A 23,300-nucleotide genomic window follows, 5' to 3' on the forward strand; every position below is an offset into this window, starting at 1 on the left:
ATCTGACGGTTAATGGGCTCTTCGTTTGCGAGGACAAGGAGAGCGCACAATTCCTTGTCTCCCCAGTTGCTCATCTTTACAGTGTCTGTCAGGTTTGTGTTTCCCTCTTGCTACTAGCTGCTCGCTAATTCCTGCTGTCAGCTGTTTCCTGTTTATCCACCGCCAGTGGGTCGCACGTGCGGCATCATCAACTGTCATCAACAGCTCCTCCCGCGGCGGAAGGCCGCCTCGGTCTTTTTAAACCGAAAAGCTTCCGCCAATATGTCTACCCTACGAGGCGGAAAATTGGGCACCTCAGATCAACTCGCCAATCCGGCTCTGTGTGTCTAAACGCTCGCAGCTTGCCGGCAAAACGGCCCAACATTCACCGAAAATCTGGCAGTGTAAAAGGGGCTACTCTCAGCGCTAATGGCAGATACTTGTAAAAAGGAGAGCCTGTTCATGCTCCATACTGTATATAACTTTTGTTGGGTCAATTGTGGTTTTGCCAGTCCGGTCTGGTGTAGGAGCTTAAACCGGTTTGATTTTATGCAAACCTGCTGAAACAACAATTTGTCATTTTGACACATTCTTTTCACATTCAAATTAAATAGTAGCCTACATCAGCAGGCTGTGCTGAATCCACCTAGTATTGCATTATTACAAGCAATAGCAAGCAATAACAGAGTGGCACACGTTGTGCTTGTTTACGATAGAGTTCATGTGTTTTTTTGGGTGAAGAGAGAAGATGGTGGTTAGTCTCTCAAGAAAATGTAAGCTGTGCCAATATAGCAACATTTCAGATTTCAAGCCAACAGAAGAGGGGTCCTAACTGGCTGCAGGTGACACAGTGCCCAGTTCAGAGCAGGACTTTTGTCCAATGGCCTATTTCTATTTATTCCTGTCACTTGCTTTAAAAGCACCACAGTGGAAGAGGAACGGCTGATTTATGAAGTTGAAATGAGGGATCATCCTTACAACACCTCCTTATTTCACTACAAAAACCAAAATAAGGTGACAGCACATAGCTGGAAGGAGTTGGTTATGTCTCCAGTCTGCTCTTGAGTGCTCAGCTGATAGGTACTTGGTTTGTTTACATGATGTAACAGAGGTGCATATTTAATGGATTCAATGTGGACAGGGAGCTCCAGTGTTATGCCATGCGGTGCAATAGTTGGACACTTGCCAGCTGTTTGGACACAGGGTCAATGTGTCCCACTCAGGAGTGACTGCTGAGTCAAGTGTGACACCTAGAGGTAATGCTCCGTAGACTGGTCCAGTCAGTGTTTGGCTTAGTATCAAACGGGTTTAAACATTTTTACACCAGCCCAACCCTATATACACCACAGTGCCAGTGGCTATTCAGACAATGATTTCTGTCCCTCTCCTCCAAGCCCTCGGACACTAATCACCCCTCATACACTCCACTGTTTTCTCCTGCCGTCTTTGTCGCTGCTCACGCCTCCATCACACAAAGCGCAGTGTAGCGGTCACTAACGAGAGAAGGAAGCTGACATGCGCCTCGCTTTTTTCATGTATTGGTAAACAGCCTCAGGGTCTGAGCCTACATTCACTGCATGGACACCCATTATACAGCAAATATGACATTTAAACCCAAACTCACACCAAATAAATACAATGATCAATACATGCACACGTTTTGTCTCCACATATTGGTTATCCTTAAGATGAGATAAATAGGTCCAACAACTTTACAGTCAATAGAATAACTCGTGATTATTCTACAGCATAAATGATGGAGGGAGGCATAACATTTTACATGAAATCAATAGGCATGCATTCAACTTTTAAACTCCCAGAGAGCAACAAAACAGCATAAAGTAACCAATAACCAATTACGAACTGATATGAAACAAGCAGGTGGATGGGACCAATGTAACAGACACCCCAACAGTGCCAGCACTGACATTCTAGATAATCAATAAACATAAATAAATACAGGGGTGGAAAGCCACCCTGTGTGAAGCCTGATAATGTCACTGGATTTCACCTGTAAATGGGAATTAAAAAGACATATACAAGTGTGAAATATAAGGAAATATATGGTGCTAATAAACACCAGCTGTAATGTTTTTGTTTTTTTTACCTTTATGAGTCATTTTTGCAGTAGATACCAGCCGGAAGGACATTTCAGCTGTACACTTGGTGTGCACACAAACACTTAGTGTGCAGTTACACACAGCGTCCGTCTTGTATAACAGCATTGACGTACATTAATATGAAAAGATTTGTCTTGATGAGGGATGCAAGAATATGCAATGAATTACCTAAAAAAAATAATGCCAAACCACACTTAAAATACCCTCTCCTCTGTAGCTCATGTTGGAAAGATTCTGACAAAATATTTGCCACACAGAGAAGCACCCCAAGTTCAAAGAAAACATTGCACTGTAACAAAAAAAGTTGTATAAAGCCGTTTGTTGGGGTTCAAGTGATGTCACTTGAGTCAGCATCAGTTTTAACATAAATTATAGCTGCTGCGCAGCGATGGGTCGGGTTCGGGCATTTTTAGGCAATTCTGAGCAACAAGCAGAAGAACTGGAAGACATTTAGGAATTTAGCAACACAAAGTGCCTTTTGCATCAGCTGAGGCTTGAACTCACAACCTCTGAGACTAAGAATCAGTTTCTATCTCACTGAGCTAATTAGTCAGTGACAATTCATGTGTAGCTTCACAAACTGACTAAGCCAGACGTGCAGGTTTAGCAGCCGTCCATGCATGGAAAAGCAGATTTCAAACCACTGTAAAAAATTCAGTTATTAAGACAAAAATCTGAAAATACACATATTGCATCTAGACAGCATGGAGATGTTGGTAATTTGTTTGTAACAATGATTGATTTGCTCCATAAGTGAAAAACTGATGTTTAAAATTGCCATTTTTACATTGACTCCAATTGTTCACATTAGAGCAAAATTCAAAATGCTGTCAAAAATTCAGTTTTTGAGATAAAACTCTGAAATTTGCCACACATCATCTACCATGACTCTAGAGTTTTGTCATTTTTTCATGAACATTGAAGATTTATTTGGTAAGAATTTGCATGTATATGTTTACAGTACTGTTTACAGTCAAACATTTTGATGCACTGTAGGCTCAATTTTTGATCAATCAAAAATCTGAGAAACATAGTTTGTGTAGGACAGTCTGAAGATGCTCTGTAGCAAGTTTGGTGTCAACTGAGCAAAAATTGTGGGAGGAGATAGGTTTAAGAAGTTTTACAGTTTTTGAAAAAAACAGAGTGATGAACTTCATAATTTTTAACAGGTTTAAATGTACAAAAGTTTCTTCAGGATTGGGGCTACAGTTTGATGAAAGTTGTGAAGTTGTAGCACGTATGGTTGATTTGTTATGAAGTTTCAAAGTGTTGAACTTTAGACGCTTGCTGTAGCGCCACCATCAGGACTATTGGCTTGAGTTTACAGCTGAGGATATCTGACATGAGACTGGACCTTTGTGCAAAGTTTGGTGAGTTTTCACCCATGGGAAGTATGATTTCCTCAGAAGAAGAAGAAGAAGAAGAAGAATACCTGGGATTACAGTAGTGTCCTGGCAGTTTAGCTGCCCGGACCCTAATAATCTGCGAGTGTGAAGCTAGAATGAAGGAAACTTACCAGACCTCTGTAGCCTGGTCTTCATCACTGTGTGACTCTAGTGACTCCAGGTTAAATTCACAACACACCCGAAACATGAACCAAACTTACAGCAGTCAAGTTGCATTATGGGTAATGCAGAGGGTGGTAAGAAGAATGCTTGGACTGAAAATAACAATTGTTGTGTTTTAGTTACTTATAATGAGCTGTTTATATCTACATACAGAGACGGTCCTCTTTCAAAGAGTCTGCTGTGTAGAGGGCAAGGCTTTGTCTCAACATTGGGGGGCACATGTGAAACTGGAGGTTTGGGGTCCTCCACCAGAAAATGTTGTGCATCAAACACTTGATTTCCTGCATTCTGATCATTTTTCTGCACCAGTTTACAGTGTAAATATCTTTATTGTTGTCAAAATAAAAATCCTCTGCTGCTTTAATGATTTTATTGGGGGGTCAAATGCGATGCCCTCATCCCCTATGTCCCTAGTGAAATCTAATAGTATGCGCTATGTTGTAGTATAGTAGCCCAGAATGAACAAACCAAACACTGGTTCTAGATAGGGCCTTTGGTGTTTTCATGTTGGCCACCGTAGTTCTCCCACACGCTTGGTACATGGGAGAAGTTTCAACTGATTGTAATCAACAACCTCACCACTAGATGCCACTAAATCCTACACACTAGAGCTTTAAATTGTTCATTGTGAGTCAAATAATACTGTATTATTGGAGCACAGTGCTAAAGCCTTATAAAGGGAAGCTGTTCGAGTTCTTTTGTCACAGTCAGACCTGATTTGGCCCAGCTGTGCACCCCTTGTTTTCACACATAATGTTCTGAGTATTTGTCTTGCTTCAAGTTAAAAATCATTCAAAAAGTAAATCATTGTAAATCATGTTTATCATCATTATTATAATAATATTATTATTATTATCCATAATAATAGTAGTAATAAATATTAGTAGAAAGCACAGTAAATCGACTGGCTAGGAAGTGCTACTGTAATTGTATGTTTACAGTTGCAGTGACACTGCTACAGCAGGAAAAGCACAGGTGCTACTAATAACATTAATGATGGCTCTGTGCTGGGGTGTGTGGTCTAGTGTGACTGTGAGCTAGCATGAACAAGACCATGATACTGAAACACAAAAAATCAAATGGAATCAGCCATCATTATCAGTCCTACTAGTTATACCTGTGCAGTCCCTACTGTGACATGTCAAAATGTCTTGGCTATATATGGAAAGGGTCTACTGCTGGTTTTCTACACATTTTGTTGTGGTGATGTTTTATGCGATAAGTAGATGATGACTGCTTACTCTATTCTGCATACAGGCTTTGTTTGCTGCAAAGTAAAATACTCTGAAACTTTGCTCATTGCGGCCCTCAGGCAGTGACAGGCACACTAATTAACCATTTAGAACAATAATCTTGAGTGCACTTTTTCAGGTCAGCTAAATTGGTTCAGACATATTTCACAGAGTAAAATCAGCATCAGCACTTTTAAACTCAACAAGGTTGGTCATTTTCAACAGTAAGTTCAGTTACTGAAGTGCTTTACATTCGTACTTCCATACTTAATAATTAAACTCCACCAATATCAGAAGGAAATAATGTCCCTTTTCCCCACTACAGCAGTATTTAAAGTATCTCTAAACCTCTAAACCAGTCACATTAAATGCTGCTTAAACATTATGGCACCACTAAGTATAAAACAATCGTGTATGATACATCATAATATAACATTATGAAAGGGTCCTTTCTGCATGGGTACATTTTTACATTGATGTTTTATTTAGTCTGTGAGGTACTCTGCAGGACTTTTACTTGTAGTTGACAATACTTTACATCGCGGTATCTCACTATATAATGACAAAAACTCTGTGTGTCTGTTCCAGGTTTTTCTCCTCACTGACTTGGTCAATCCATGTGAAATTTGGCACAGTGGTAGAGGGTCATGGGAGGATGCCAATGAAGCAATATTACATCAATTGGCCAAAGGGGGGCGCTATAGCAACCCATTGAAATGTCAAACTTTGAATGGGCATATCTCATGCCCCCTATGTCGTAGAGACATGAAACTTTGCACAGAGATGCCTCTCCTCATGAGGAACACATTTGCCTCAAGAACCCATAACTTCTGCTTATATAGATTTTCCGCCATTTTGAATTTTTTGAAAAACACTTCAAATGGATCTCTTCCTAGGAAGTTTGAGCGATCTGCATGAAACTGGGTGAACATAATCTAGGGACCAATATCTAAAGTTCCCTCTTGGCAAAAGTTGGAAAACTTACTAAAACTGAGCTTCTATAAGGCAATGAATATTGCGGAGGGCGTGGCTCATCACATAAAGGTGTAGAACATCTCAAGGGTTTCACCCATCACCACGCAACTTTGTAGGCATATGACCACACATAATCTGAGGGGACCCCTCCATTATTGACCCCATCAAACAAAATGGGGGCGCTAGAGAGCTCATTTCTTATCTAGGCCTAACCGCCATATGGATTTTTACTAAACTTGGTAGATATGTAGAACAGGATGCCTCAAGGTGACTGGAGAAATTTAACTCTAATTGGCAACTGGGTGGCGCTATAACAACAGAAAAATGCTTCAAAATGGCTAAAATGCGACCGATCGCTGTGGCTCCCCCTGTGGACCAATGTTGGTGTTGTTTCTAATGTTTGGTATGACTAAGTCATGGTATGGTATGCTGTACATAATCACGGAAACTGTCAGTGTGTCATTCTGTCAGTCAGTCATTCTGTCTGTCCCACGTTTTTCTACTCACTGACGTGGTCAATCTATGTGAAACTGCACATAGGCATTGAGGACTGGCATAGGTAGAAGGGGACACAGCTACCAATGGCTATGGACTAGTTTATACTTTAATTTAGTACTTCTTCCACCACTGCTCATTCCTCCCCTAGAAAAGCTGCCTCATGTTTGAGCAGACTGCATGTTGTTCACACTTCCGGCCTGCAGGTGGCAGCGTCTGTCTTGTAGTGTTTTGCCACTCACGTGATAGGACGACACAGAAGAAGAAACTTTGACTTCCTGTATCCAACTGAAGGTAAGTTAGCTTTTATTTGTGGTGCATTTTAGAAGGTAGCATTAATGTATTTATGTATTTACTAGGGCGTTTATGTTTACATTACGGACCATTATGAAAGTAATGTTATAATTTTGGGTAAAACTCACGTGCCTTGTTCACAGTTTGAGCCTTCATGGTGCGCCAGTGTGTCACACACAGTCTGCGGTCTTTCATCGTAATCTAATTCCTGAATTCAAAGTTATAAACACGCTGCCTCGGTTAAACGTAAATCACAATCATTAAACCTCGCTTATGTTATTTGGTAGTTGTTATATCGAAGTCTGTTTCCTCGTCGGATAGTGTTTACCTCTGGATAATGCGGTGTCCAGGGTTTGAGATAAGATCTGGTTTATTTTATAACGTCACAGTCACTGGGTTCAGTGGCGTAAGGTAGTTACAATGGGATTCAGCGGAGAGGGGCGACTTCTCTCTTAAAGAGAGTTTCTATCAACATGTAATATTCCAGTTACGCCACGAGAATTTGCTATTGTATTTGACGCCATTCCATCAAGCTCAATAACCCTTTTTAGAAATACTGGCAGACCTCCACCCACTCCTGTCTCCCTCCCCGCTGTGGCTCAATCACCTGTTGGAAAAATCTGTTTTTCTAAACTTCCTCGAAATAATAAGAATATTCGTGCTTTGTTTCAGAAAGAAATTGTATCCATTCCAAATGTCGTGTTTTACTGGAACCGATTTGTAAACAACATTGACTGGAAAAAAGTCTGGATGATTCCTCACAGATACCTGATAGTGAACAAGGTGAAAGAAGTGTCGTTCAGAATAATTCACAGATATTACCCTGCTAATCATTACATGGTTAAATTTAAAAGAGACACATCAATACAAACTGTTCTTTTTGTAAAGACCACCCAGAAGCTGTTTTGCACCTCTTTTGGTATTGCTTACACACCAGAACATTTTGGCAAAACTTCAGCAGATTTGTCATTGACCATATTTATAAAGACTTTGCCTTACTGTGGGAGAATGTGGTATTTTGCTTTTATAGAAGTCAAAGCAAAGAAAATATGTATTTCATTATAAATGTATTAATTCTGTTGTTAATTCCACATTCATAAATGTAAATTCAACAGTAAAAAACCTAATTCAATAACTTATAAGCCTCCCCTGGCAAAGCTTCATTTGTCCTTATTTGTATTTTATATGTTCGTTCACTGTTACATATTTCCATTCTGTAAGTCACATCTGAACTGTAAACCACTTTTTGCAAAAAAAGATGGCTTAAGAAAAAAAAAAAAAGGTAGTTACAATGGGCCCCTGTGCACACTATTATGAGGGGCCCTAGTCACAAGTTATGAAGCACACACACACACACACACACACACACACACACACACACACACAGTTTAAAGGGATAGTGCACCCAAAAATGAAAATTCAGCCATTATCTACTCACCCATATGCCGAGGGAGGCTCAGGTGAAGTTTTAGAGTCCTCACATCCCTTGCGGAGATCCAAGGGGAGAGGAGGTAGCAACACAACTCCACCTAATGGAGGCTGACGGCGCCCCAGATTCAAATGTCCAAAAACACATAATTGAAACCACAAAATATCTCCATACTGCTCATCCGTAGTGATCCAAGTGTCCTGAAGCCCCGACATAAAAAGTTGTTTGGAAAAATCTCATTTGAACTCTGTTTTTAGCCTCATTGTAGCCTGTAGCTCTAACTGCCTCTCTGGGCACCGTGCTCACGTGCATGCTTTTCACGGCACAACAGCGGAAGAGTGGAGCTGAAATACCAATAAATGTCAAAACGAGGACATGTCACAGTTGCAAACAAAAGTTGTTACCTTTGTTTCCCTTGGTGTGTCCGTCAGTCAGGCTGAGAGATATGCAGCCTCAGTTTTTGACTATTTAATACATGACGGATATGATGGTGAATCTCCAGAGTGGGCCAGAAGCAGGTTAATATGAGGAAGGAAAAAAGATCAGCTGTGTAATCTGGAGGGAAAAAACTTCAGACCTAAACTTAGATTATTGTGGTTTCCAAACTGGGTGCTGGGGCCCTCAGAGGGGTCCCAAATTAAATATGAGGAGTTTTTCCCTTTCCCACATGCGTGTGTGTTCCTTTTGAAACACGGGTGGTTGTGTCTTACAGTTCATGTGTTGTCAATTTTACAATTGATTTGGCTCAGTTTTCACAACAGAGCAGCAACACACAGTTTAAGTGTGCAGAATGCTAAACACAGACTTCTTTTCCTCAGAATGGTCTCAGAATCTCATACAACAGCACGTTAGATGAAAACAGCACTGTCACATTATAAAATTATCATTCAGCAAGTTTATAACAGTAACAAACAGACACAAACGTCTGCATCCTAGAGTAAGACTTTTACACTACTGTAGATCTGTGAAAGGTTAAATGATAATTCTGTTGTGCTTTTTTAAATTAGTTAAATTTTCTGTTCTGTGTCTACCATTACATCTGTGCAATAAGCATTTGTAAATGTGCAGTATCATAATGTAGTGCAGTCACAGGGTGAATAAGCTCCAACAGAAGAAACCTGAAAATCTGGTTTGGTGTAAAGTTTCTTTTACACCCTGATAAAGAATTTATTAACTGACATGTTATATTTTACCCATGTTTGTTTTTCTGCAGGTACAGACAAGTTACTGTCCTGAGACCCTCCCTGGGGAAAGAAATTTCTCACTGAATGAGCTCATCATGTTAGTGTTGGGCTGACCCTTTCTATGACATGATGGATGACAGTGAATTGGAGGCGATAGCCACGCCATCAGGCAGCTCTTCCATTGGGGATGCAGTATCTGGTAGAGCACAGAGTGTGCCTGATGAAGGTGAAGATGACGAGCTCTACGACATCCCAGAGAGAAGACCTTCTCTGGACCTGGGACCGAGTCCAATGGATACCAGCCACTGGTACTGACATTTTTCATTTACAAGCCCCAGGGGTCCTCTCTCTCACTGTAGGGTAATTACTCTGGGTAGTATTTTTATGGAGAAGACTGACAATATATCTGAAGTTGAAAAACAACAACTAGCCCTGTCCTTTCATTTGCTTTCTAAAGGTGGTAGAGTACAAAGTCAATATTACTTTCTTGGGATGTTTCTAATGACTGATTTTCCCTGACGTTTAAATGCAAGTTTAAAGTTTAATTTGTCATAAAGTAAGAAAACAGTCAAAATGTACAGATGTGCAGTGTTTCCCACAGAATTAGAATCCTCGTGTGGCGGTACCTAGACTCACAAGTCAGTCTTTAGACGCTTTGCTTAACTAAAGACTGATGACTTTCTCCATGATTTTGTGTTTAGATGGGCGGATACAATTTCAGAGTTTAAAAAAACAATGTAAACCAAATTGCAGAACCAGTAGTAAATCCGCAGGGCGGTGCTTTGTGGCTCGCTGAACTCTTGTGCTCGTAAACATAGTCCGACTAGAAACACGTGTAGCAGTACAAAATGGCTCAAGTCGCTGTAAGTCCTTCATTTCCACAATCTTGTGGACTGAGCACACGTTTGATAAAACGGAGTTAAATATCTCGGCATCCATTTTCAAGCTTTCGGTGTGTTTGTTTCCTTGCGGACGAGAAAAGGGGCAGCGCACATTTCCGGGAGGGCGTGTCCTTTTAAAAAATGCAAGAAGCGTTGCTTTGTTGCCGGCCGTTTTCGCTGGTGTGTTAAACACACTTTAGAAAGGAGTGTCCCCAGACTATCAGAAGGCGGCGATCTCTGCTTGTCTGGTGGCGAGACTAGGCGGTACCTGACGACTGTCTAAATTCTGATGATTTGCGGCACTGTGAATGCAGCGCCTCATGAGGTCTTTTTTTTCCCCAGCAGCAGTTTGTTGAGTTTGAGTTGCAGGGTGGATAATTAATCAGTTGATCCGGTCAGAGTTGATCAGATCAGGTCAATGGATGAGAGGAGCAGCTGCCGCAGAGGCAAGTGAAAGCAATCTTTTAGACCCGGCACAATTAACAGATCATGAAGAATCGGGGGATCAATGAGACTGAGATAGAGGGGATCTGCAGAACCCTCAAACTCCAGGGCCTCATGAGGAAGACACACTATATATATATATATGTACATCTGGTCCACTTTTATGTTGCATTACCATTCACCATGAGTTAAAAATATGGGTAATGGGGTGTAATATACCTGGATTTAATAAGATGAATGTATCATGTTAAATCCTGCTTCTCCACCTGTGTTTGATGGTTGTCGTTTTCCCTTTGATGTGGTTTTGAAAAACATGAAGCATGCACAAAAAATTAAGAAATAGGTTTATTGAGTTATCTAAATATCTTATAACAACAGTCTGTGTACCAGGTTTGAGGGGGCGTTGTGTACCTGTCTTTGTCTGTATCTGTATCTGTTGCTGTATGTTAACAGTTACCTCACCAGTTTTCACAGAAAGATAAGATGTGTCATTACTAAAGCCTGAGTGTTCTTGTCACCACATACCTCACAAAAGATACATGTTAAGTGTCTGCAGAATCAATACAAAGCCACGAAAAGGAAAAAAATATTAAAATAAGTCCATGCTTGTCCTAAGTCTTTGTAGTCCCCAGTTCAAATACCATGTACACTGACAGCCTTGGTGCTGCTTGAGAAAGAGCACTAAGGGTAAAATTGGCTGCGTATCTGGCTTGCACTATGGAAGCATGTGATTACTTGTTATGTGGCAAGTAAGCAATTAAAAAACTGTCACTTTTTCAGGCATTATGTGGACCAGGCCTCTGCTCCAGCTCTGAGCTACAATTCAATGACAAGTGAGGAGAACTTAAGCACCATGGATGTCGACGATGGATCCTCTACGAGGTACAAACAAGACAGAGTATTCAGCAAAGCTTATATCAGTCTATAAATTGATGTATTCATCCCAGTAAACCCATGAAGCAGCTGTGCTCGTAGCATGTACCTTTCAATATACCATATCTTGTTGTTACTGTCATTGGAAAACTAATGACATGTTGTGGTTACACTGAATCAGACCCTCTTGTCATCATGTTTTAGGGTCCAGCTGGACAGAGCAGATTCATACTCAAGCTGCTACTCCTTTGACAGTGACGACTGTGAAAAAAGAATCCCCAGGTAAGATATAAACCCAAGTCATGGCACTTGCATGTTAGTGTGTGTGATTACATACTAAACTGACACTAATATATGCTTAAATCTCTCCACTGTGGCCTCACCAGGGTTAAAAGCAACGATGATGCAGTCTCAGAGCCTTCTGACACACCTGAGTTAATCCAAGACCCAAATGCGATCAGGCATCCCTCACTGACAGTGGCTTTCACTTTTAAGGTTAGTCTGTGTTTCCCTTTTGTCTTCATCTCTTTTAAAGAAATGGTGTAGAAAATATTCTCTTGTTGAAAATGAGAACACTGAATTTTATCCTTTCTCTGGAATCAGGCTATTTGTGCAACCCTTGGGAAGCTGACTGAAGCAGACTTCAAGAGATTCAAGATGATGCTGTGGAAGCGTTACCCACAGTCATTCAACACTCCTCCCCAAGGCATGGACATGGTGGACCTTGTGGACCGGTTACTTGAGTGTTATGACCTGGAGGTGTCTTTGCAGATCACCAGAACCCTTCTTGAGGAAATGGAGCGAAATAATGTCATTGATTTTCTCCAGACTTTGTGCATCAGAAGTGAGTATGCTTTCATATTTATTAACTTGTTATCACTGTTAAAAAAACATTGACCCCAAATGACCATCGCTATATTAATTACTCAACTTGTGTCAGAGTTCTCATAGGCCTATGGTGAACGAAGAATCCAAAAATTGAGAAAATTCTTGATGAATTTAAGTAATAGGAGACCACGTTTGTGGCATGTGTGTTTCTTTAAAGTTCTTTTGTGGGCATTGATTTAAAAAAATGATGAAAAACATCCCTTCACACCTTAAATAGCTTAGATATAACTCTATACCTTTGGCCCATTTTGTATGCGCAGATATGCAAATGAGTCCTGCCCCTCAGCTGTTTCCCGACAGTTTGAGTGTACCTGCTCACCTTCGACTCTCCTCATTAAACACACAAACTTCTGCTTGTAATCGGCACTAGTTAACATGAGCCTTTGTTGTCTACATGATCTAACAGGCGCGTGTAAACCTTTTTCCCAATTGTGAAAATTAAACTTAAATTACTAAATACCAATGCAGAGGTGCACCTCCTTCTCCTCCGATACCCCTCAGTTGGCAAGATGACTTTTGTGGTGTGCGACATAACAGATATTGGAAGTCACAATCCATGGTTTTGAGACTTTCATCGGTACACTGCAGTTCCAACCAGAAATGCTCAGCCAGGGCTTGACTGCTTATTTTGCTCACGATATACAGTACAGGCCAAAAGTTTGGACACACCTTCTCATTCAATGCGTTTTCTTTATTTTCATGACTATTTACATTGTAGATTCTCACTGAAGGCATCAAAACTATGAATGAACACATGTGGAGTTATGTACTTAACAAAAAAAGGTGAAATAACTGAAAACATGTTTTATATTCTAGTTTCTTCAAAATAGCCACCCTTTGCTCTGATTACTGCTTTGCACACTCTTGGCATTCTCTCCATGAGCTTCAAGAGGTAGTCACCTGAAATGGTTTTCCAACAGTCTTGAAGGAGTTCCCAGAGGTGTTTAGCACTTGTTGGCCCCTTTGCCTTCACTCTGCGGTCCAGCTCACCCCAAACCATCTGGATTGGGTTCAGGTCCGGTGACTGTGGAGGCCAGGTCATCTGCCGCAGCACTCCATCACTCTCCTTCTTGGTCAAATAGCCCTTACACAGCCTGGAGGTGTGTTTGGGGTCATTGTCCTGTTGAAAAATAAATGATCGTCCAAGTAAACGCAAACCGGATGGGATGGCATGTCGCTGCAGGATGCTGTGGTAGCCATGCTGGTTCAGTGTGCCTTCAATTTTGAATAAATCCCCAACAGTGTCACCAGCAAAACACCCCCACACCATCACACCTCCTCCTCCATGCTTCACAGTGGGAACCAGGCATGTGGAATCCATCCGTTCACCTTTTCTGCGCCTCACAAAGACACGGCGGTTGGAACCAAAGATCTCAAATTTGGACTCATCAGACCAAAGCACAGATTTCCACTGGTCTAATGTCCATTCCTTGTGTTTCTTGGCCCAAACAAATCTCTTCTGCTTGTTGCCTCTCCTTAGCAGTGGTTTCCTAGCAGCTATTTGACCATGAAGGCCTGATTCGCAGTCTCCTCTTAACAGTTGTTCTAGAGATGGGTCTGCTGCTAGAACTCTGTGTGGCATTCATCTGGTCTCCGATCTGAGCTGCTGTTAACTTGCGATTTCTGAGGCTGGTGACTCGGATGAACTTATCCTCAGAAGGTGACTCTTGGTCTTCCTTTCCTAGGTCGGTCCTCATGTGTGCCAGTTTCGTTGTAGCGCTTGATGGTTTTTGCGACTCCACTTGGGGACACATTTAAAGTTTTTGCAATTTTCCAGACTGACTGACCTTCATTTCTTAAAGTAATGATGGCCACTGGTTTTTCTTTAGTTAGCTGATTGGTTCTTGCCATAATATGAATTTTAACAGTTGTCCAATAGGGCTGTCGGCTGTGTATTAACCTGACTTCTGCACAACACAACTGATGGTCCCAACCCCATTGATAAAGCAAGAAATTCCACTAATTAACCCTGATAAGGCACACCTGTGAAGTGGAAACCATTTCAGGTGACTACCTCTTGAAGCTCATGGAGAGAATGCCAAGAGTGTGCAAAGCAGTAATCAGAGCAAAGGGTGGCTATTTTGAAGAAACTAGAATATAAAACATGTTTTCAGTTATTTCACCTTTTTGTTAAGTACATAACTCCACATGTGTTCATTCATAGTTTTGATGCCTTCAGTGAGAATCTACAATGTAAATAGTCATGAAAATAAAGAAAACGCATTGAATGAGAAGGTGTGTCCAAACTTTTGGCCTGTACTGTATGTTGTAGCATATAAAAAAAAAACATAGGGACATGTTACATGGTCTAAACAGGGTGCTTAAATAACCCTTAAAGTAGCTCCTTTTTAACAAAAGGCTTAAAAAGTCCTTAAAAAGTGAATAAATAAACTGCATCATATATAGTTTGACTGAAATTTTGTTCATGTCATTATAGTCTCGCTCACCAGACCTTTCTCAAGAAAAGAAAGGTCTGGCTGGGCCGACTCTCACTTTAAGATTGGAGAAAAAAACGCCCCGCCTTTTTTTATTTCTTTCAACCAATCACAATCGTTCTGGGCGGTGCCACAGCAACGGTGTGCTTGCAAAAATATTGCCGGGGGGAAACAGGTTTTGGTGTAACATGCCCACAAAAATATCGCCTACAGGACGTGAACCATGGCAGAAAAATGGCTACATCCCCGCAAGATCAGACACCACAAAAGTTAGTAAAGGACGTGTTGAAAACTGCAACCGGAGGTGGTAGGGCGGGACTTCAGCGGGTGGCTCGTTCCACACAATGAGAGGCTGATCTATGCAGCGAACTTCCGCCCACTCAGACTAACGTCATTATAACAAAATTGCTCAGAATTAGAAATTCAGCTTTTCCTACGTGCCACTTTCAGATGTTTCTATTTTAATGAAGACTTTTCCTTTCTTCATAATTTATACTCCTTTTGTAATGAGTCGACAGATCTGTCTGATAACAGGCAAGTGCAGCAGGGTTTCTCCCTCTTCTATTGAGCCTTGTGCAGGCAGGAGGTGTGGGGCAGGCAGTAGGTGTGGGGCAGGCAGGAGGTGTGGGGCAGGCAGTAGGTGTGGGGCAGGCAGGAGGATGCTACATGCTGCAGAAGTGGGAGTTCAATTGTAGTGAGTTTCTATGGTTACGCTGACGCTCTCCCCCTTGATACCTTATCTGAATTGAAACTTCTTGTAGCATGAGGAAGTGGTTCATTATAGTAGTATAAGCAGCACAGCTCTCTTAATTCATTCCATTCACTTGTTTTACGGATTTTATACAGTTATGCATGAAAAGAGTTTTAAGTAACCCATCACACATTGATCACATCATTTGTTTATGTTCAATAAAACATTATGTTTAAAAATTAATTTCTAGCTTTGAGTGAAGTCTTTGAAAATGGAAAAAAATAGTGCTTGAAAAAGAAATGTGAAGTCCTTGAATTTCATTTTATGTCTGTATTAACCCTGTAAAAACATGATTTTCTGTAAAGGGTTGTTTATGTATTCTCAACAAAAGATAGGGATAATATGTATTCACAAGGCAAAGGAGATGTTGGTCAAAGTGCACTTTCAATAAAGGCCACCAAGTTTTGAAAGAAATGAGAGAATCATTTACGTTTGCATTTTCCTTTTTTTTTCAGATGAAGTACGTCACGAGCTAAAGGAGACTCTGAAGAGGATGTATGGCAAAGTGCATGAGGACTGGGCCATGCAGGGAGAGAAAAGGCCTCTTGATGATGTCTTTACTAATCTCCACATAACCTCAACATTCAATAATGGCCCAAATCGTGAACATGAGGTCCTGACCATAGAAAAGCTGGACACCAACCACAAGGAAGGGAAGCTGCTTTCTACTGGGGATATCTTGAGTGCTGAAAGGCTCGAGCAATCAAGCTTAAAGTTATTGCTGGTCACAGGAGCGGCGGGGTCAGGGAAGTCTATGGCAATCAGAAAGTTAATCCTTGATTGGGTTGAAGAGCGTTCCCACCAACATGTGTCCTTCTTGTTTCCTTTGCCGTTCAGAGAACTCAAAAAGTTTGAGGATTCTGAGGTGTCCCTCGTGGATATAATTCAAACACTCTACCCAGAAACAAAAAAACTGACGGAACAGGATTATAGAAGCGACGACTGCAAGCTAATGTTTATCTTTGACGGTCTCGATGAGTACGATGGCCCGCTTGACTTTCAAAACACTACGCTTGTCGGGGACCACACAGAGGCCACCACCCTGAACATCCTCGTGGTCAACCTCCTCAGAAATAGGATGCTCTACCGCGCCCTATTTGTGTTCTTCTCCCGGCCGCCAGTAAAGCGCTGCATCCCTTGGGATACGCTTCGTGATCAGATAGAAGTGCGTGGTTTCCTTGACTCTGAAAGGGAGGAGTACTTCAGGAAGAGATTTAAGGACCCAAATCAAGCAGCTCGAGTTATTGCGTATATCAACTCCTCCAAAACCCTCCGCATCATGTGCTACCTGCCCTTGTTTTGCTCACTGGTGGCTGATGAGCACCAGCACATATTTAAAGAACAGGGAACAGGGGCAGAAGTGCCAAGGAGCATCACCTACATGTACACAAAGTTGATGCTTGTACTCACACGTCAGCAACACACATTTAGAGCTCGATATTGTAGCCCAGATAAAGAGAGAGACTTCCTCATGAAACTTGGAAAGTTGGCCTTCAGCATGCTGGAACAAGGCCAGTTCAAGCTCAAGAAGCCTAAGTGGCAAGAGCATGGAGTGGATGACACGGAGACAGTGATCAAGAGCGGTCTGTGCATGCAATACATCACAAAGACAATGGTTTTCTATCAGGATAAAGTCATCAGCTTTATCCACCCCACCATGCAGGAGTACCTGGCTGCCCTTTACGTGTTTCTCACCTTCACAAATCAGGGGAAGAACATTTTTGAGCACCAACTGAAAGACAAGGTCAGGGGAATATTCAAGGCACACAAAGTGATGGAGCTGTACAAGAGCGCTGTGGACAGAAGCTTGCCGTATGAGGACGGCAAACTGGACATCTTCCTGCGTTTCCTGTTTGGCATGGCTGTTAAGACCAACCTGGAGCTTCTCCAGCCATTCTGCACATCTTCTGTAAAGTGGCCAACATTCATTGAAGATGCCGCTGCTCTCATCCGGAAGAGGATTAGAGAAAATGAGTATCCTGGCAGAAATAGCAACTTGCAGTGCTGCCTGGACGAGCTGGGAGTGTGAGCCTCAGAGGCAGCATCAGTTGATCCGACTCTTTTAAACAGTGATCACTGCGCTTAATCATTTTGATGCAAAATAATTGTCAAGGCTTCCGCTGAATTCTGATGGGAGGAAAACTGTTCCAGATGTGGAGGAACAGGTTTCTCTCCCGATCAATCAACATGTGCACTAATGGAGCTTTAGAACAGTTAAAAACATAATAACTTCTGTTCAGTTCAGCAGTATACTGATGTACCAGTGATGTGAAAACAGAATCCCTTCAGGTTTGGTGTGAGCTGATGTGTGTTTATATAGATTTAAAGAAGCTGAAAGATATTACGTGGCCTTATTTTGGGAGTTTATTTTTTTTCCGTTTTCATACAATCAAATGTTTTTGATGGACATTATTAATTATTTCCTGTGGTGCTAGCTCATGCTTGATATGTCATGACATGCTTCTTAAAATGTCTAATATTTCTTTACACTGTGTTTTTAACACAATATCATAAGCATTATGATGTTTGCTCTAAACCAAAATTTTATGGCAGAACTGAAAATATGTTAGAACTGAATTATTTTGTACTTTTAAGTGTTGCTGATCACAAATTATTGCTTGTTGGCTGCTTGCATTTAAGCTACAGTTGGTAACTTTTATGACAGTAACTTTGCTTGAACTGTCACTATACTCTGAAAGAAGTAAATCAGGCAGACAGTCTGAAAAAAAAATCATGTCCCACCTTGTCTTTGTGCTGCTTTTAGTAGCATTTGATAGAAACTACCACGGCGCACCTAAAATAACCAATCAGAGCTGATGAGTCCTAACGCAGCTGTCAGTGACTGCTTGTGCAGTCAAACTAGACAGCGCTGATTACTGCATTGCCTCGGGAGTAAGACATTGTGTAAACCAGCTGCCATGTTAGAAACAGTCATCCCAAGCTCCATGTACCAAGCACCACCCACTGGCTGCAGCAACTTTCTTATTTTAAGCTTAACAGTACGCTAAAATATAATTCTGTAAACATTTGAGAAATAGGCAATGCAGTGACACAATCTTGACTTACATTTGTGAGCGCTGCCTAGTTTGACGGCAGGTCACAAGCAGTGATTGACATCTGTGTTAAAGACTCCTCAGCTCTAATTGGTTGTTTTCATTCCCAGGCAGCAGACCATTACAAATATGATTTGTTTTCATAGATGATGTCTCATTTAGTGCTGTGTGAATATACAGACAGTTTCAGCAAATACGATAAAAGTGATTTTTGCATGAAATGTACCAACTTCAGCTTTAAAGGACAACCTCGGTATTTTTCAACCTGGGCCCTATTTCCCCATGTGTATGTGTGCGTATGATTCATAGGTACAACTCGTTCTAAAATTGGTTCAGTATTGAGGGAGGTGGATGCAGCCGGGAGCTGAACGAGCTAAAACGGTAACGGGGGCAAATGCGTCCCGTATAAGTTTGTGCATTAAAAGTGCTTTTTTTTGCCAGTGACCGGTTCAGATCGCCAGTGCTATCTCTCTAAATAGCATACTAAGCGTTTCCCTGACCCTTCACCTCCTGTGGGCTGTGTGATGTCACGAGCTTTGCTCCACTGTGTCTGTAGCTCTCTCTACTCGTGGGACAGCCGTTTTCTTGAGGAAGAGGTGTTTCGGGATTGGATGTCTTCTCTTCTTCGGCTGGCAGTAGTCATCTTGGGAGAAGTGAGCACTGCAGACCCGATGGTCTGCAAGGCGCAGTGTCTGGACAGGAGTGTTAGCATCCATTTGTAGCACAACTAGCCACAACTTCAGCATCTCGCCGTCCGACAAAGGCAGCCTATGAAAGCTGTACGGAGTGTTGTGCGACATCCTGTTCTTGCGTTCGGGGAAAAAGGCCCGTTTATTTGAGCACTCCATAAACTCCGGTAACACTCCAGGAGGTAGCACATAAACGACTCCATCCCAAACTCTGACTCTTCTAGCGTAACATACACACTTCATACACACATACTCACTTACAGTACCCAGCGGGGCAGCCCTCCCCATCTCTGCTCCAACACTGACTGACAGCTGACTCCACTCATAGCACACTGCCCCAGGGTCGCTATAATATGCTCTTTACAGAGATAGCACTGGCGATCTGAACCGGTCAGTGGCGAAAAAAAAGCACTTTTAATGCGCAAATATATATACGGGATGCATTTGCCCCCGTTACCGTTTTAGTTCGTTTCGTGGCTGCCGGCTGCATCCGCCTCCCTCAATACTGAACCAATTTTAGAACGAGTTGTACCTATGAATCATACGCACACATACACATGGGGAAATAGGGCCCAGGTTGAAAAATACCAAAGTTATCCTTTAATGTTTTGGTTTGTAAATCAGTAATCACATTTAAGAGCTGCAGTGCTTACAGTTTCTGTACTGTAAGCATTTGCACTTAAATCCCACTAATCACCCACCAGTCACACATGGAAGTGTTGATCTCAGTGTATGTTATACAGGTTATGATACTACTGACAGTGATACCCATTGGAAAAAGGTGGCAACACTAATAATAAACCTCAAACCCCAGAGGAGTTTGTGGATGAATTGACTGATTTGACTTTGTCTCATTATGAGTATATTTTCATATGCTCCAAGAATATACACTTTCAAGATGCCTTATTGGCTGTTGAGAGAAATTTACCAGAAAGCAATTTCTGGGTAAGGTTAAGAAAAAAATGTGGTTTGGATTAAAATGAATAGAGGAAAACTCTCTTAGCAAACCATGTGTATTTATTGCCAACGAACACAGACACTGAAATGATGCACAATCATAGCAAATAGCTCAGCAATTAACTGTTACAATATTCTATATATATTCTGCAGTCAGTAAATATTAGCTTTGTGTAGTAGAGTCATCTCAATGGCAGTAATTTAGGGTGCATGCAGTTCCACAAGTGTTGCCTCTGGACGTTGTGTTTCTTGGATAAACATGGTGGTTCTCAAAATGCATGAAATCTTTACCAGGAGAGGACAGTAATGCACTCCAGTTAATGTTTGCTCTCACTCTAGTTTTCCCTCCCAAAGGATCAAAAGGAGTGGCTTCTTACATTTTAACACAGCTTGTCTCACTGATTGGAACCCATCATAGGAAAGAGATCCACTATTGTGGAACCAAATGCACCCCAAGTTTTGTACTTTTCTTGTGCAGAGTTTTCTCAAACCAACAGTATGGCACAGAATAGCACATTCACAGATACAGTTGGCTCTTGTGAACGTTGCTTGCAAGTCAAACATGTCTCAGAGCGTTAACCTGCCATGTTTTCTCTTTTTTCCTCCATGACAGTCGTTGGTAACTGCTGCTGTTAACGTTACATTCTTCCGAGTCATTCCAGTAGCGTTTGTCACGACACAGGTGAAGGTGGATTTGAGGTCCTCTGGCGTGACTTTCTTCAACAGCAAACTCCTCTGTAGGATCGCACCATCGTCTAGAGATGATCTGAAACAAAGTACTGCATTAGTCACGGGCTTGTTTCAGAATCCTTCATTTTGTCTTTTTTTTCTTGCTCTGTCAAGGTTATTTCCATTAAAGTGAAAACTCATAATACTCACTCATCTAATTCTACTATTCTGCTATTGCTGGGGGTGTCTTCAGGGAAGGAGTCGTTGACGAGCCAATAGATGAGTGCCACATCTTCACAGTTTGCAGTTGCTTCACAGTGAAGAAACAGCTGATCACCTGTAAGCCAGGACACATCCAGACCCATCATACACAATATGACATAGCTCCAACACATATACAGGAACCCTTCCAAATAGCTTCATTATAAAAATACCCAGTAACAGATTCTGTAAGCTGTAAAAACACTTGTTGGTCATTTATGTGCAGAAGTGTTACCTGGCTGAGCTCTTATTTTGACGTGTTCTGGCCCAATGATCTTTGGAGATTCACCTTCAGAAACTAAAGGAGAATTTTAGGTTAGCACAAAAATAAAATTGCATTTGTGTTGCCCACAAATTATACCGTACCTGGAAATCCATCCACAACCAGCAGACACAGAGATCCGAAAGCTGCAGAGATACAACAGTCACAACCAATGCCATAATACAGTAAGAAACTGACAGATGCTGGTCTCACAAAGTATTACTACCTTTGATCACGGACAACAGGCTCATTTTGATTCCTCCAGTGAGACCTCTTTGCTGTTGACTGCCTGTTTGGGATTACTATATATACACAACCGTAATTCACTTCCCTACGCCCACTTCAGACTTGGACATGCCGTACGTGGGGATTTCCTCGCTAACTAGTCAACACACACACTGGTTACATAAACCAAAACTGCTGACTAATTTACCACTCTCTATCTTGTGATACCAATCGTCCCAGTATATGTCACCCAGTGGTCAATGTTTTAAATGTTGGCAAAATAAACCTCAAGGATGCGTGAATAAATACATCCGCACACAATCTAAACCATGTGACATTTATTAACTGATCTTGATCAAAACATTGACAAAAAAACAGAATGATCATGTTAGCCTTGTTGTACACGGTCCCTTCACTGTGTGGGTTTGGAGAGAGAGAGATCCAAGTAAAAGACAGCTGACATTATGAGCCATTTACTGTGACCAGTACCTCCAAAAACCAACCATCTTCCAGCAACGTATGACTAGAAAATACACATATAAAGGGTCCTTGGATTGAACAGATCACATAAAATAAGACATCAGCACTCACATTGACTGAATCATCACTCTCTCCTCTTCTGATCAAATTCAGTTTGAATTAACGGTTTTATTCAAGTTACTAACTCAAATCGTAGCTTTGGTTTGTGCTTCCTGGGCCACTCCAATTTCAGAACAGTTAACCAAATATGCACAGAGGAGAAGTTTACTTAGAAGGCTTTCTGCCAGAGATCAGTTCATTTTAACCCCAAACCACATTTGTTTCCCTTAACCCTGACCAAGAAAACCCTTTCTGGCAGAAAGCCCTTGATGCAAACTTGTCCCAACAGCACTAAATATGACCAAAACCTTTTCTCTCTTATTAGCCATACCAATAGATTGGGTTTCATTTGGCCAAGCTTTGTGATATGCACCTCTGAGATTTCTTTTGCCAATTCAATACAGTGGAGTTAAATTTTAATAGTAGTGCATAGAATCCAGCAATGTGTGACTTTAAAAACTCACAATAATCCTCAGAACACTGTCAATAGTTTCATGGCGACTATTTCGTAGGTAAAAAGTAGTTTCAAAGATAACATCTGGCACAGCCGAAACAAACCTATCAGTATGGCTAAATGCATTTAGAGACCTCGTTTGGTAGACAGTGACATTCCTCCTCTTTAAATCATACAGACTTTGTGATGAAAGATATCATACAAGGGGTAAAGTTCAAAGTAAACATGACTGTTTTTGCCCCGTTGGTATGGATGAGTATCCATGATGACAGCAAGGACATTTTAAAATCCTGCAATACCCAGTTCCATCTTAACAGCTACTGTAAGAGGAATCCTCTGTTTTAGTGCGCTTAACACTTTTTCACACTATGACGAAGCCTCCTGTCACATGACACGACTGGCAGCGTCAAACAGCTATATGGGTGATTCCTTAAATGACGCAGCGGCAAACTGACGCCAGAGGAAGTCTGTGGAGACTCTGTGTGTGTGTGTGTGTGTGTGTGTGTGTGTGTGTGTGTGTGTGTGTATTTTGGAGGCACAGGGAGCAATTACTAATTTTGATTTCCATTCAACCTTTATTACTCGTGTGATAGCCATCAGACA

General features: G+C 41.5%; 1 protein-coding gene across 3 annotated transcripts; it reads left to right on the forward strand.

Moving 5' to 3' along the window:
- The first annotated feature begins 6,613 nt into the window (after positions 1-6,613).
- Positions 6,614-20,169, forward strand: nlrc3l1 (NLR family, CARD domain containing 3-like 1). 3 transcript variants are annotated; one of them, XR_007450588.1, is made up of 8 exons: positions 6,614-6,663; positions 9,306-9,584; positions 11,382-11,483; positions 11,679-11,756; positions 11,861-11,969; positions 12,078-12,318; positions 16,004-18,854; positions 19,867-20,169. XR_007450588.1 is itself a non-coding variant. In XM_049591816.1 (7 exons), exons 2-7 carry the CDS (start codon positions 9,403-9,405, stop codon positions 17,575-17,577), a joined length of 2,286 nt encoding a protein of 761 aa, XP_049447773.1. In that variant the 5' UTR covers positions 7,422-7,446; positions 9,306-9,402; the 3' UTR covers positions 17,578-18,892. The 3 variants fall into 3 exon arrangements, 1 of the variants encoding a protein (XP_049447773.1); XR_007450587.1 differs by lacking the exon at positions 6,614-6,663 and adding an exon at positions 7,422-7,446; XM_049591816.1 differs by lacking the exons at positions 6,614-6,663; positions 19,867-20,169 and adding an exon at positions 7,422-7,446 and having other exon boundaries at positions 16,004-18,892.
- Positions 20,170-23,300: the final 3,131 nt, after the last annotated feature.

The sequence above is a fragment of the Epinephelus fuscoguttatus genome, linkage group LG12 (assembly GCF_011397635.1).
Source record: "Epinephelus fuscoguttatus linkage group LG12, E.fuscoguttatus.final_Chr_v1".
Classification (NCBI taxonomy): Eukaryota; Metazoa; Chordata; class Actinopteri; order Perciformes; family Serranidae; genus Epinephelus; species Epinephelus fuscoguttatus.

Coding starts and splice junctions, on each gene's coding strand:
- nlrc3l1 (XM_049591816.1), top strand. CDS start 9,403: ATGATGGATGACAGTGAATTGGAGGCGATAGCCACGCCATCAGGCAGC. Junction 9,585..11,381: donor CCAATGGATACCAGCCACTG/GTACTGACATTT, acceptor TCACTTTTTCAG/GCATTATGTGGACCAGGCCT. Junction 11,484..11,678: donor GACGATGGATCCTCTACGAG/GTACAAACAAGA, acceptor ATCATGTTTTAG/GGTCCAGCTGGACAGAGCAG.